The 15,186-nt window shown below is 56.0% G+C and overlaps 1 protein-coding gene across 4 annotated transcripts; it reads left to right on the top strand.

Annotated features, from left to right (window-relative positions):
* The first annotated feature begins 5,138 nt into the window (after positions 1-5,138).
* On the top strand, positions 5,139-14,635 carry SERPINH1 (serpin family H member 1). Of its 4 annotated transcripts, none has more exons than XM_082747180.1 (6): positions 5,180-5,280; positions 7,522-7,565; positions 9,993-10,648; positions 10,991-11,089; positions 11,180-11,412; positions 13,638-14,635. In XM_082747180.1, exons 3-6 carry the CDS (start codon positions 10,036-10,038, stop codon positions 13,938-13,940), a joined length of 1,248 nt encoding a protein of 415 aa, XP_082603306.1. In that variant the 5' UTR covers positions 5,180-5,280; positions 7,522-7,565; positions 9,993-10,035; the 3' UTR covers positions 13,941-14,635. The 4 variants fall into 4 exon arrangements, with proteins under 4 accessions (XP_082603307.1, XP_082603306.1, XP_082603308.1 ...); XM_082747179.1 differs by lacking the exon at positions 5,180-5,280 and adding an exon at positions 5,837-6,029; XM_082747181.1 differs by lacking the exon at positions 7,522-7,565 and having other exon boundaries at positions 5,139-5,285.
* Positions 14,636-15,186: the final 551 nt, after the last annotated feature.

Here is a 15,186-nt window from a genome sequence, read left to right as displayed (position 1 = left end):
CATTTGGGATCCTCATGTGTACGTGCAAGGGCAGGTGTGAGTGAACCAACAGGACAGGGCTCAGAGGACAGAGCAGGAGTGGCCAGGTAGGACTGGACTAGGCAATGAAGAGGAGAGCGGAGTGGGAACTCATCCGGAGTTCTCAAAGTGCTCTCCAATTCTTTGTTTCATCTGTGCTTCTCATTATCTTTGAGATGATCGTTCCTAGTTCAAGGGGGATTGGGGGCGTGGTGGTTCTAGATCATGGGCATGAGGCTAAAATGTAGCAGACCTCCAAGCCAGGACTTTTTGGACTTGTAACACTGGGGAGGCTGCCCTGGGCTGAACCAGATTAGACCTGGGCGGGGGGAGGGCGGGGGGTGGGTGGGTGGGTGGGTGGTCAGGACTCGGGGGTCCCTTTTCTGAGTGTCAGAGATAGACGGTGAAACAGGGAGGGCAGCCCTGTGGCTGAGCTGGGCATCACTATTATGACAGCTGTGGGTGTCACCTGGGGAGAGGAAAAGAGCTGGGTGCTAGGTGACAGGGCGGAAGAGGGAGCAGGGGAAGGGAAAGGCCAGAGTGTATTTAACAAGTATCTACTACCATACCAGCCCTCTTGGCCTGGCCTTGCAGGCAGCTGGAGCCATTTCCATGGGGCTGCCAGAGGAGGCCTAGGAAGAGGAGGCTGGGTGCAGGGAGAGAGCTACCAATCCACCCAAAAGAGAATGTACTCCCCCAGTCCCTAAAGCTGAGTTGTTTTTTTTTTTTTTTTAAGATTTTATTTATTTATTTGACAGACAGAGATCACAAGTAGGCAGAGAGGCAGGCAGAGAGAGAGGAAGGGAAGCAGGCTCCCTGCGGGGCTCGATCTCAGGACCCTGGGATTATGACCTGAGCCAAAGACAGAGGCTTTAACCCACTGAGCCACCCAGGTATCCCTAAAGCTGAGTTTTTTAAAAGAGCATTTTCCCTTGCTCTGACCCTTAGAAGGCAGAACATCTCTGCCCCGGGGCCCCAAGGACCTGCACTTGCAAACTGGCATGCCTGATGCACAGGGATGAGGGGAAGAAGGGGCTTGGACTTTCTCCAGGGACTGTTGGAAGCCACTGGAGAGCTGGTGCAATGGAGGGAGCCCAGGCTGGGGTCAGGAGCCCTGTCCCTATGCTCTGTACCTAGCTCATTCCATTTCCAGTGGGAATTGTGTCTTAGCCTCATAGTGTTTGGGGCACCCCACCCATGATAGATGCTCAAGAAAGGCCTGCAGATTTTTTAAAAGAAGATTTTTATTTATTTATTTGAGAGAGGGTGAGCAAAAGAGAGAGACCACTCAAGGGGGTCAGGGGGCGGTGGGGAAGAGAAGGAGAAGCGGACTCCCTGCTCATCAGAGGGCAATGTGGGGCTTGATCCCTTAACCCTGAGATCCCGACCTGAGCCAAAGGCAGCCGCTTAACTGACTGAGCCACCCAGGTGGCCCCGACCTGCAGGTTCTGAGGTGAAGGCAGGGTGAACATCCACAAGGAGTAGGGAGTGGGCTGGCAAGGAGTCCCAGCCTCTCATTTTACAAATGGAAACTCAGAGAGGGCAGTGACTTCCTCGGTTCTTTACAGCTAGTTAAGGATAAAGAGATGAGAGTGAGACCCTGACTTCCTGGTGGTGCCCCCTCTCCAACCCTGCCCCCAGTCCATACACAGGGGCTCCCACAAGGCAAGCTCGCTCCGCGGTGCATTGTGTTGCTAGAGAATACTCAGCCACGTGTGTAGGTGGATTGCATGAAGGGGCCACAGCGGGTGGACAGACACATGTGCATCTGCAGTGTCACATGTCTGTGGGCGTGTCTCCTGGGTGTCGTGTCAGGCGTGTGAGTGAAGGCACTGGATGGCCCCTGTGATTTCCCTCCGCAGCAAAGGACTGCGGAGGGGTGGGGGTGAAGTGGGCGGGCTCTTGGAGGAGGAGGGGAGAGACCCCGTGCCCGCCCAGCCCCAGCCCCACTCAGGCCTCCCACCCTCCTACGTGGCAGCCAGCTTATGGGACAGCCCTTTTGGAGGGAAGGCCCCACACGCCACGGGGAGCATCAGAGATCACAGAAATTGTGTTTCCCTGACTCATGCTTTGGGCTGCGAGCAAATTCTTGGCTTCCGGGCAGCATCTCAAAGAACTGCATGTGATTGCACAGGCTCCCTGAGGAAGACGGGGCACCGTGGTCTGGTTAGCAGAGCTTTTCTTGGCCCGTTTTAACCCATGTAAAAAGGAGAAAGGGATTAGACTTCTTTCCAATCAGTGTCATATAATTAAAAGTGAGATACTGTTTAGGTGCCCAGCACGACCAGCCAGAGCAAAGTGACCCATAAATGCCATTTCTTTCCCTACCTTCCCTTGGACAAACTGACCTAGTTCAAATCCCTGGGCTGAACGCAGCTCGCTCTATGTCCTTAAACATGCCACTGGGCCTCCCTGAGCCTCAGTTTCCTCAGGTTTAAAACAGCAACATTCTGGGGTGTCTGGTGGGTTAGTGGTTAAACATCCAACTCTTGATCTCAGCTCAAGTCTTGATCTCAGGCTCGGGAGTTCAAACCCCACACTGGGCTCCATGCTGGGTGTGGAGTCTACTTGAAAATATGATGGTGACATTCTTACTTAGTCTGAAAATATTAAATAGGGGTATGCTGAGCACTTAAATGATATGTTAGTTTTCGCCCTAGGGTTCTAAGGGCAAGGACTGCATTAGTCTAGCCACTGGAGCCAGAGAAAGCTGTTTCTGTAATCCCTAGCCGAATGGGGCCTGCCTATCCGGCTGGATCAATCAGAAGGTGGTTTGGGGGTAAGAGAGCTGGGGATCCCCCGCCTGGACTCTGGCCTAGCTCTTCTTCAAATCTGCCAGCCCAGCTCTACCTTGGACCTGCCCTGTGACCTTGGGCAACTTTCCACGCTTCTCAGGGATGGGATGGGGGTGAAGGGCAGGAAGAGCTCCTTCAGGGAGCCAAGGCACTGGAGGGAAATCCAGACCTGAAATGCTGGAGAGCCTCACTGTAATTCAGGCTTTCCTCCCTCCAAAGAGAGTGCTTTTTCCAGAATGTGCAGCCTGGGAGTGTGGGGGAAGGGCCACAGCCAGGCCTGGGCTGGGCTCAGAGCTAAGAATAATGTGGCAAAGGCTCTCAACATTTTTTTTTGCTGATCTTGGAAATTTAAAGGAGCCGTGGTCTTTCCTCAGGGAGGCGGTGCTTGGAGCCCCACCGACTCAAGCAGCAACTTCCCACCACTTGCTCTCTGACTGCACTTACCAAGTTCCTCTTCTGGGCCTGCGCTGTGCTGGGTACTGGGGACTCCTAATGAGAAGAAGGCCTGGGTCTCCAGTGACACTCAGTGACACTGTAGCGTGATGATATAGAAATAATGCCATAGCGAAGGCTTCTGGCTCAGTTTGAGCTACAGTAGCCATCTACTTCAGACCTAGCCTTCTCCTTAGGTCTCCGCTTCTCTCTCTGTTAACGGAGGGCATTTGTCCTTTCTACTCTGACCTTAGGATTCTGGGTTTATCCAGCAGCAGGAGCCTCCATTGACCCTTCCCCATCAGAGCCAGCACTGAGAATCATAGCATTCAGCTCACCCTGGAAGTGTTGGTGAGGCCTCAGAGAGTTAAAAAATGGAAGAGTGTGGAGGAAAGGAAGTCTCTTGGGATTTTGACATCTGGACCCACTGGAAACCAAGACCTTTCCTTTATTCCACCAGTTTTGTGGACTCTTAGTTCAGGGACTGATCACCCTGTGAGCACCAAGCTGTGCATGGGGGTGGGGTAGAGGGCAGGGTATGGCCTGTGACCTGGCAGGCTTCCTTGGATAACAAGGACTTACCCTTAAAAGTGTTCCACAGGGGTGCCTGGGTGGCTCAGTGGGTTAAGGCCTCTGCCTTTGGCTTGGGTCATGATCCCGGGGTCCTGGGATTGAGCCCTGCATGGGGGGGGGGGTGTCCTCTGCTCGGCGGGAGCCTGTTTCCTCCTCTCTCTGCTTGCCTCTTTCCACCTACTTGTGATCTCTGTCTGTCAAACAAATAAATAAAATCTAAAAAAAAAAAAAAAAAAAGCATTCCACAGTTGAGGCAGGAAGAGGCACGTAGAAACCAGTACAGCCACTCCAAGGAGATGGACACCACACCGAGGAGGAACAATTTTGTTTAGTAATGGAACCTATCCTAAGAAAGGTTAGCTGCATCTGTGGGGCTTGAACTCCCTGTTCTAGGAGAGGCTGTGCACTTGCCTTTGGGATACTGCAGAAGCTCCTGCCAGGGGCCACATACAGGAACCCATGACCTCTGAGATGCCTTGCGGCTCTGAGATCCTGCTCCTTTTCTTCTCTGACTCTGAGAGTTAACACTCTAAGATTCTCTAGATGGATTCAAAGATTTTATGGGGACTCAAGTAAGATATTACCTTCAATGATGGTCACTTTTGGATTCAAGTCCTCTCTGATTCTTTGACCCTGACTCAAAGAGTCTGAAGCTCTTGGAACCTAAGATTTCCCACAGTCCTTTTCCTCAAGCTCTGAGCAGCAGCGCCTAACCCAGACTTTGTAGTTAGTCACCACAGGAAAGGGAAAGGGCCCTTCCCCCACCCCTGCTGCTGGGGACCCAGATGATTCACCTCAGCGGCTGAGATTCATTGGCTCCCCAAGATCCAAGGATGCACCTGGAACACAGAAGACACTCAGCCCAGCTGAATGATTGGTTGAACGAATGAATGAATGAAGTGTCTCTCTGTCCTGTCTCTCTGCCCTGCCCTGTCCTCTCTATACTGGGCTCATCTGTTAGCCATCATTGCACTCCTGAGAGGTAGTGGGATGTCCTAAATAATCTTCTGCGGAGTTCCCTACTAAGGTGCGCATTACCAGCGCACTGTACATCCTTGACCACAGGGCTTTATCCTGTTCTCAGCTGTGGCTTCAGCACCTAGCACAGACCTGAATACCTAGCTTAGCTCAGGGCTCAAGGGACTATCAGTTGTGGGAGGGGTGGGGTGAGAGGGTTTGATAATGAGCCCTGGAGCCCTGGGAGGGGGCAGGGATAACCGAGGAGAGCGGGAGACAGACAGGGAAGCGAGGGGGGGGGGCGTTAGGCAAGGAATGACAGCCGCACATTTCACAGCCAAAGAAGGAACTTGGCCCTGAAAAGGCAAGTAACTTGCTTAGAATCATACAACGTATTCCTTAGTGGACAGTCAAGGAGGTTCTCCTTCCTGTGCACTTGTCTAGACCCGGCCAAACCACGACGTTCACGGAGTCTCCGCCTCTGTCAGGACTTCCCAGAGTTAGGGTCAGGTATTGGGCCCGTTAGGATCCCTTTTGGGCAGGGCGGTCGCTGAGGTCGAGCTGTTCAGGATAAGCTGCGGATGGAGAAAGATAACGGTCTCTCATTTCTGACCACCTCCTCTAAGACAAAGGCGGGGGACCCTGATTGAGGAGGGTTGTGTCTGGGGACCTAATTAAGTTTCCGTTCTAAAACGGGGGAGTGGATCGCCTCGGGGCAGAGCCCCTGCCAGGGAAAGGGCTGCCGGAAGGGTGTGTGACGGGGGTGAGCCGGCATGTGGGGAGGAGGGAGCGCCTCTCCTGGGAGCTGGACCCAGGAGCTCAGTGTCCATCCAGCTCAGCGATTCGAACGACTGCCCTCCCCCCGCTCCCCATCTCCAGGACCTCGAAAGTCCGGAGTCTCCGCCGAACCAGAGGTCACCCGCACCCTGTGCAGGTCGTGCAGGTCTCAGCGCCCAGCCTCTCTGCGGGGGTTCCTCGAGCCCCGCCCGGTGTGGGGGGCAGTAGGACCCAGGGGCCGGGTGAAAGCCCGCAGAGGGAGGGGCGGGAGCCGGGGCGGTCTGGGGGAGGTCTTTGGCTTTTTGTGGCTGAGCCGGGGCGCCCTCCGGAAGCTTTTCCAACTTTCCAGAAGTTTCTCGGGACGGGCGGGAGGAGGGGAACGCCATATATAGACCTGGGGAGCCGGGAGCGGCGGAGAGTGGAATCGGTCCGCGGCTCGAGTGGGTCTCTAGTCCGGCGCCAGCCCGCCCGGCCCAGGTGAGGGCGGGGGGCCGGCGAGCATGCAGCCGGCGCCTTGGGGGGGGGGGTGCTCCGGAGAGTGAGAGGGGGTGGGAGGCCCTCGGGGAGGGGTTGGGGGCCAACGCAGAGCTCTCGAACTGGAGGCCCTGGCACCCTGGGAGCTGCTGGAGCGTTTGGGATCCGGAGCCCGGGGGTAGATGGTGATGGCCGAGTGAGCCTGTAGGGATAGGGCGGGGCGGGGAGTCGGAGCAAAGTGAGGCTGGGGCAAAGTGAGGAGTTCTACAGAAGTATGGGGCAGGGGTTGCGATGGCAGAGAGGAAACAGTGGGCCTGGGAGCCAGGATGCTGGTACTCGCCTCTGTGCGGGAACCAGAAGGGAGAAGATGGGGTCTGGGGCCCTTTCCAGCTGGGGTAGGAGGCCAGGCCAGCTTTAGGTTAATGGTGCCTCCGCCTCCGGGGCTGAGGCCCAGGGGTCATTAGGGGTTGGTGGACCAGCTCCTGACGGGCTTGTTGGGGGTGGAGGGGGGCCTCCTGAAGGTAGGAAAGGAGGTGAAATAGTCTAGGCTCTTCTCAGGGCGGGGTGTGTGTGTGTCTTGGGTTCCCCACAGTTTGTGAGGGGTCACCAAAGGTTGCTCCTTTTCTGATCTGCAGCCTGCATCGGTAGATGTTGGCACCTAAAGAAAGAACTTGACCAGCACCTTCTCCCCCACCTCCTTCCAGAACGGGGTGGGGGGAGGAAACAGCTGGGTCCCTATTCCCCCACCCAGGAGGGAAAGGTTAGCTGACTAGAAGGCACTCTTAACTCTGTCCACCTCCTGGTTCTGGGGGTAACTGCAGGGTTAAGGGTACTACTTCCAGAGGCCAGGGTTCCCTGCCCCCAGCCCAGGGACATTCCTGAGGTGGCTGGAGTGGAGAAAGAATGAAACCACTTTCAGCATGGCCAGGAGGCCCGGCCCCTCCTCTTCCCGGTTTCCGTCCAGCATGTCCCTCTGGGCTATAGGGCCCGGATGGAGGCCGGAGGAAAATTAGGGGGCCTTGGTTCCCTGGAAGTCTCTGGCTGGTACCACACCCTCCTGTCCTCAGATGGTTCATCTGCCCATCCCCCCTTCCTGAGGCCTCCCGATCTGATCCACTCCTTTTGTCTCTGGTCGCTGGGATTCCCAGAAGAATTTTTTTTTAACTCGCTGTGTAACAGGATACCACATCCTGGCTTCCTCAGGGGGCTCTCTGGGTGCTTCTGGGAGGAAGGAGCCCTGAGCTAGGAGGCCTGACCCCCACTGATCCTGTGGGACCTGGGGTGCCTCCCTGCCCCCTTTCTGGCCTCAGTTGCTCCCACTGCCCAGTGAGGTGGACAGCCTCAAGGTCCCTGTGGATCTGGGACTGGGTTAAACCTTTTTTTGTGCTGCGGGAGAGTCCCATTTTGGGGCTTAGGCCTTACAGGGCCCTCCGTCACCACCACCCACCCCAGCTCTGCCGTATCCCACCCTCCTCATTCTTCTGTTTTCTTTCAGAATGAAAAAGGCAGGCATTGACCTCCCTCTGAGGCAGTTTCAAGGTACTTTAGACTCCCTCAATTGTTTGAGATCCTCTCTTGTGGACCCCCTGAAAATTTGCTACCCTTCCCCTCTTAGAGAAGCCTGGAATCCAGTCTCAGCTGAGTCTGGCTATGGGTACAGCCCTTGGCTCCTGTCCTTTGTGGGACTGTAAATTGTCTAACCATGGCCTCGGGCCTGGGATTTCTCTGTGGCAACGTGGGCTGGGCTCCTGGGCTGCGGGAAGCTGGCTTGCTTGCCATGACTTGTCTTCCTCTGCCGTGACTGCTGCTGGATTAACAAGGCAGCCCTCTACACAGCCACGGATCTCCCTGCAGAGCCAGATGTGCCTACTCATAGCCAAGGCCAGGGAGCCCCTGGAGCACCCCTTGGGTCCTGAACCCAGGCCTCCTGCTTCCCAAGCTGGAAGCCCCCCTCTGCTGGCGGATGCAGATAATTCCGTTTCCAGCCTGCCACGTCACCTAGAGCCAGAGTGGGAGCAGGAGCAGGAGCAGGAGCGCAGCTCTGTGGCTGCCTGAGGAATCCCAAACTAGTCATTTGGCGCTTTATTGGAAGGCCCCTCCCAGTCCTTTGAGGTCCTAGTTGGCTGTGGGTGGGGGCTGTCAAGATGGTGTCTGCCACGTGGCGGAGCTGTGAGCTGGGCTCCTTGACTTTCTTCTAATGAGTTGCTCGTGGCCTCTGCCCAGGTTCTGTGCTCTGGCATCACAGCTGTATGAACTATTGTTGGCTTTTTTATAGAGTGGCCATATGTTTGTTGTCTTGGTGTAATCATCAGTAGTGCTTCATTTCATTTTCTTAGGTGTCCTTGTTTGTGCAATAATCCTATGGTCATTCTGCTTTTGAGGCTCCAGGCTTGGTGGGGAAGGAGCTAGGGCTGGGAGGAAGGCGGCCTGGGCCCTGGGATAGATGATCTCCCCAGTCTGGACTCTCGGTAGAGTACAGGTCTCTCTGTGCCTTGCCTCCCTCCACCCCATCCCTCTCCCATGCATTTTTTGCTTTCCCTTTACACCGTACCTTCAAAGAGCTGGCAGCCCAGGGAAGGGGGACCTGCCCTGGTTCATAGGGTAGCTATCGTGTGGAGTCTTCCCAGAAACCCGGGGCTCCTACAGACAGGCCTGCAGGATCTGTCCTGAGGGTCCTGAAGGTCTTCCACCAGGATTCCGAATTTGCACTTTCCGGACAGCCACGAGATGGGATCTGCCAGAGCAGTGGGGTCCCAGCCTCCACTAGAGTTCTTCCTACCCTTCCCTTTGCCCTGTCATCTCTTCTGTCCTGCATGAAAGTAGGGGGGATGTATCCCATGTAGAGAGACTGTCCTGGTTGGAGGCCCCAGAGAGGCGAGTGAGGCTGGTTTTAGGGGCCACTGCTACCACTGTGGTTTGAGAGGGGTCTTGCTCACCCTGAAGCCATAGAGCAGAGGGCCTGGGTAGCAGTGACTGTCAGATGGGAAGGCAGAATGGAACCTGAGGTAGACCCAGCTTCCTGCAAACACACATCTGGCCAGCCTCTGGTGAAGGGGAGGGGGTGTCATTGCTCCACTGAGCTGTGACCTACCCCTCCTCCAGTATCCTTCCTCTCAGGAAACCTACCTCGCACTCAGCTTGTGTCCTAGGAATTTCCCCTTCACGCCAGGGACCATGGAGAGCTGGGCAGTCCTGTTCCTGCTAGGACACAGGCCTTGGGCATGGAGACCTAGACCCCAACAGCGTGGAACATGGGGACCAAGGCTGAGCAAGGAGGTGACATGCAAGGGCACCGTGGGGCGAGAGAGTGGAGCATCTGGGCTTCCCTGCTTAATGAGTGAGCTAACCAGTGACTCATTAACATCCCAGGGCAGAAGGAAAGGCATGGGGGGAGGAGCAGGCCTTCACCTGTCCCAACAGGACATCCTTTGCCCAGGCACCTGTGTTTCATGCAGACCCTCAGTCGATCTGCCACTTTTTGCCACTGGGAGAAGGGCCCTGGGGTGGTGTGAGATCAGAGCTAATCTTTATGCAAACTGAGGACCCTGAGTCTGGCCGAGTGGCCCTGGTTTCTGTTCATTCAGGAATAGCTGAGGCCTATTGTATGCTAGGCGCTGGAGATACACAGGGAAACCAGACTGGCCAGATTTCCTGTCTTCCTGGAAGTCACAGTCTAGTTAGGCATGGAGGTAGTGCATAATGAATGCCTAAGACTGAGTGTTGTCAGTACAGCCTTAGAAATCAATTGGGAGGAGGTGGTGGCTTGCTAGAAACGCTGTTTTGGATGAGGACCTCAGAGAGTGGGCCGAGTAAGACCTCAGATCTGGGCAGCTCTGAGTTAGGGCTGGTTTCCTCAGAACTTGGGGCTTTCTTGCTCCCATCTGCAGGGGACTTGGTGGCTGCCTGAAAGCTGGGGATGGTCATCAGGGAGGAATACCCTGGGTTTCAGGCCCACCCTCTCTGCAGCCCTCACAGGTCCTTCGTGGTGCATACCATCCGCCTCCCAGCCATGCGCTTCCTCCTGCTTACCAGCACTTGCTGCCTCCTGGCCATGGCCCTGGCCGCCGAGGTGAAGAAGCCGGCGGCCCCAGGCACGGCAGAGAAGCTGAGCCCCAAAGCGGCCACACTGGCTGAGCGCAGTGCCGGCCTGGCCTTCAGCCTGTACCAGGCCATGGCCAAGGACCAGGCGGTGGAGAACATCCTGCTGTCGCCTGTGGTGGTGGCCTCGTCCCTGGGGCTCGTGTCGCTGGGGGGCAAGGCCGCCACGGCGTCCCAGGCCAAGGCGGTGCTGAGTGCAGAGCAGCTGCGTGATGAGGAGGTACACGCGGGCCTGGGCGAGCTGCTGCGAGCCTTCAGCAACAGCACGGCGCGCAACGTGACCTGGAAGCTGGGCAGCCGCCTGTATGGGCCCAGCTCGGTGAGCTTCGCGGAGGACTTCGTGCGCAGCAGCAAGCAGCACTACAACTGCGAGCACTCCAAGATCAACTTCCGCGACAAGCGCAGTGCCCTGCAGTCCATCAATGAGTGGGCCGCGCAGACTACCGATGGCAAGCTGCCTGAGGTCACCAAGGACGTGGAGCGGACTGATGGCGCGCTGCTGGTCAACGCCATGTTCTTCAAGCGTGAGTCTGGGCAGGGGTGGTGGCTGCAGCTCTGCAGGGGCCGCTTAAATGCCTGACAGGTGCCAAGTGGAGGGCGGAGGTGGGTAGTGGCTGAGCTGGGGGTCCTCCTCCGGAAGGTATTCTCTGTCATGTGGAAACAGCCAGGCCCTGACTGTAGAGACCCATAGCTTCTGGCAGTGTCCTAGGGCCAGCACCCCAGTCCCCCAAAGTGGGGGAAGCATGTACTCCAGGGTGTGGGTGCTCAGAGGGGAACGGGACTGCCGCTGAGCCCCAAAGACTGGAACGAAGGCGTATTTCCCAAGCCGGGGCCTGTTTCCAACCCTGTTCTGCCTCCCACTACAGCGCACTGGGACGAGAAGTTCCACCACAAGATGGTGGACAACCGAGGCTTCATGGTGACCCGCTCGTATACCGTTGGGGTTACGATGATGCACCGCACAGGTGGGTGCCTGGTCAAGTAGGGGGCCCAGCTGGGGGTGTGAGGGTGCCTGAGGCCTGGCCCGCCCAGCGGCCTCCCTGCTGTCCCTGCAGGACTCTACAACTACTATGACGACGAGAAGGAGAAGCTGCAGATGGTGGAGATGCCCCTGGCCCACAAGCTGTCCAGCCTCCTCATCCTCATGCCGCACCACGTGGAGCCCCTGGAGCGCCTGGAGAAGCTTCTGACCAAGGAGCAGCTGAAGATCTGGATGGGGAAGATGCAGAAGAAAGCTGTCGCCATCTCCTTGCCCAAGGGGGTGGTAGAGGTGACCCATGACCTGCAGGTGAGGGGTGGCTCCGCTTGGGGGCTGCAGGGCCTGCAGGAGAGGGGTGCTTGGGGCGCCCATTTGTCTGCTCAGCAGGGCTGTCCTGAGCCTCTGGGTGTCCAGGCAGGACTGGGCGCTGCTGGGGAAGGAGGCACGGAACCTGTCCTTGGGAACTCGATGATGATCTCAGTAGCTAAATATAATGGGGCGCCTGCTGTATACAGAGTACTTTATATATATTAAACTTTTCATGCTCAAAACAGCTTCGTCAGGTAGGGCTATTAAGCTCCTTACAAATGAGGAATTGGAGGCTCAGGAAGGTTAAACAGCTTCTCCAGAGTCACACAGATGGTGGCTTAGGCGGCTGGTGCCAGGCCGTGCCCTCAGAGAGTCTGAGGTGCCCCCAGCGACGGCCTATTCAAGCCCACCTCAGACGCAGCAGTAAGACTAACAATGGCTGCGAGCTGTGTGGCACTAGCCACGACTGGAACCCAAAGCCATGTCCTCAACAGTCTTTTCCCCTTGTGACCACCCTGGGTGGTGGCCCGTGGCTCCGAGAGAAGCCGGGACTCGCTGAGGTCACATTGGCTAGTCAGTGGTGGAGCTGTAGTTAGTCCTCAATGTGAAAACTCAGAGTGGCCTTGTCTGTCCAGAGAGACTTCTTTATGTACTCAAAAGAGGAAGCTTTTATCTCATTCCTGCCTTGGATGCCAGAAAGGGTTCCTTGGCAAGCTTCTCCCTCACAGGATTGATTCAGAGTCACTGCTGATGCAGTGGACAGAAAGCTTGAGACAAAATGGGGCACTTGTGAGACTGTACTGTGGATTGAGCTGCACTTTCCAGACACGGGCCATCCCTGTGTCCTGAGCCTGTCCTAGGCCCTTTCCAGCTCCTCCTGTAGTCACTGCTACCTGACTCTATTGTCCCCATTTCTCTCATGTGTCTTCTTGGCATCCTGAGTGGACACACCTGTCCAGCGGGTACACAGAGTTGGGAAATGGGAAGGGTGTAACTTGTCTAGGGTCACTGGGACTGGAATCGCTGGCTGGGCCTGGAACACCTGCCTCAGGACTCCTGACCCTCAGGACCCCAGGTCAGGTGCCCATTTGGTCCTGCCAGCGAAGTGGGCTGTTCCAAGGCTGCCAGGGACTCAGATGGCAGCCCTCCATGGCTGTGATTTCCTCGCTGAGAGCCAGGGAGGATGTGGGACCGGGGCCCTGCTCTGGGAGAGCTCTGAGTCGGGGGCCAGAGACAGGCCCAGGCACTGAAACAGAGCGAGGCTGGGGTGCTGAGTCGCAGGAAGGCAGGGCTGCAGTTTCGGGGAGAGGGAGGGCTTCCTGGAAGATGGGGTGGTGAAAGCTCCTTACCGGGCTGCGTATCGGCCATTGAGACACCGTTGTGGGCGCTGATGGTTCAGTGAGGCTCTTGGAAAGGGAGACGGCTGGAACCTGCTAGGGGGTGAGGCTACGGTGCAAACACAGTTCACGTGTGAAAGAGCTTGTACTTGGCTTCCAGGGCCTCTGCAGAGCCATGGAAGGTGTGTGTGTTGGGGGTTGGGGTGTGCATGTTTGTGGGGCTGTGTTTTCTTTCTATGGAAATATATTAAAAATAGAACAGCATAATGAGCTCTCCTGTATCCATCATCCTGCTTCAACCCTCATTAACTCATAACCAATAAGGATTCACCCAAACACACCCATTCCTCCCTGGTCAGATTATTTTGAAGCAAGTCCCAGGCATCTGTCACTCTGGAAAGGCTTTAACTCCCAGGGTTAGCTATCCTTAGATTAGTCTTCCTCATGTTTGAGTGTGCCAAGAGTTACCTAGATATTTTATTTAAGGTTCCCGGGTCCAGCCCTGGAGACTGTGAGATAGTGGCTATGGGAGGGAGTGGGTCAGGAAATGTATGTTTCCTATAAGCTCCTGGGTGCTGCCCACAGTGGCTGTCCACAACCCCTGCTTTGAGAAGCACTGATCCGGATTGCTTGGCAGGACCAGGGATAAATTCTTCCCTTTTCCCAACCTCAGTTTCCTCATCTTCGAAGTGGTGATTAGAAGGTTTTGGAGGGTTGTCATGAGAGTGATGAGGCCATGGTTCAGAGGGCCCACGTCATGACCAGCACACAGAAGAGGACCAGGAGGGGAACAGACAGCATAGGAGGTGATGGGTGGTATGGGCCGAGCGTGAGGGAATAGGAGCCTTGCCCAATGTGACCTCACCTGGTACCTCCCTTCTCCCACAGAAACACCTGGCTGGACTGGGTCTGACTGAGGCCATTGACAAGAACAAGGCAGACCTGTCACGCATGTCAGGCAAGAAGGACCTGTACCTGGCCAGCGTGTTCCACGCTACCGCCTTCGAGTGGGACACAGAGGGCAACCCCTTTGACCAAGACATCTACGGGCGTGAGGAGCTGCGCAGTCCCAAGCTCTTCTATGCTGACCACCCCTTCATCTTCCTGGTTCGAGACACCCAGACCGGCTCCCTGCTGTTCATTGGGCGCCTGGTCCGGCCCAAAGGTGACAAGATGCGAGATGAGCTGTAGGGCCCCAGGGATGGCAGGAGGCAGCCCAAGGCTCCTGAGACACATGGGTGCTATGGGGGGTAGCTGAGGTACCGACCTTGGATGTGCCATGGGGTGGGGGTGGGAAAACAGAGCAGGTTTCCTGGGTGTCTAAGCAGATCTTCCCAGGCAGAATTGACTGTCTGGATGTGGGCCCCCAGATACCATGATGCTGAGCCCGGACACCCCACATTCTGTGGGCCCTGGGGCAGTTGGTGTGTCCTGCCTTCAGCATCCTGGGATTAAGCCTGCCTCAATCAGTGTTCATATTTATAGCCAAGTGCTTTCTCATCTGTGAGATGGAATCGAGCTAGGGGGCTTCAGCCCAGCCCTGTGGAATGGGGACCCTCTTTTCCTGACCCTACCATCACCTCAGCCCTCTCTCCAGCTCTATTCCAGTCCACTCCCAATTCCCCTCTAAAATAATGAGGTGCTGCAGCCCTGGGATAAGCACCCCCATGATGGCCCTGGCCCCAGAGAGAGGGCTCAGGAACCTGCTCATGGTGGGGGGCACTCATGGGCAGACTCTGATCAGGCATCATGGGGATGAACTTTTTTTTTTCTCCTTTTGTAGATGTTCAAAGGTGGGGAGGGCAGGGGGAAAATGAGCCTTTGTTGCTGTCAAACCAAGAACTTATTTGTACAATTTCTTTTTCAATAAAACTTTTCCAGTGAAATTTTGTTGGAGGTTGGAGGGTGATTGGATTTGAGATTCCCAGGTCATTCTTCCCAGAGGACAAGGGCTCCTTCTGTGGAGCTAGGGCCCATCTCAGGCCCTGAAATGTCAGCAGATAACCGCAGGGCCGGTCCACCCTGACTGGGGAAATTGTCTTGCCTCTGGCTTTACTGGAGAGGTGGCTGCGGGGCAGGAATGGTAGTGCTGGGCCGGGAGCCCAGGGCGTTCCAGACTTGAACACTTGATATTATTTTATCCAAACCTCTTAGCAGCTTGGATAGGTAGGAATTACCCCTGTGTTAGTGGTGGGATGACTGAGGCTGAGGGAGATAACCTGCAGAGACCCCCAGCACAGCCAGGGGGCTGAGCTGGAATTGCTTCTAGTACTTTGGCTAGCTCCCGCTCCGTGCCACCTAGGAAGGGCAAGAGGGGACCTGGCCAGATTCTAAAGGTGTGTAGCCTGCTTACGGTCTATGTATGTCGTCCCGCTTATTCCCCACAATAGCCCAGTTAGGCGGGAGTGATCATCCTAATGATCATCCTAACCCTACA

Source organism: Mustela nivalis (genome assembly GCF_964662115.1).
Source record: "Mustela nivalis genome assembly, chromosome: 9".
NCBI lineage: Eukaryota > Metazoa > Chordata > Mammalia > Carnivora > Mustelidae > Mustela > Mustela nivalis.
The sequence above is the reverse complement of the archived record's forward strand: the minus strand, read 5'-3'. Positions and strand labels throughout refer to the sequence as shown.

Bases quoted from the DNA above. Each gene is read 5' to 3' on its own strand.
- SERPINH1 (XM_082747181.1), top strand. From the start codon at position 10,036: ATGCGCTTCCTCCTGCTTACCAGCACTTGCTGCCTCCTGGCCATGGCC. The intron at 10,649-10,990 runs GTGAGTCTGGGC...CTCCCACTACAG, and splicing joins CAACGCCATGTTCTTCAAGC to CGCACTGGGACGAGAAGTTC. The intron at 11,413-13,637 runs GTGAGGGGTGGC...CTTCTCCCACAG, and splicing joins AGGTGACCCATGACCTGCAG to AAACACCTGGCTGGACTGGG.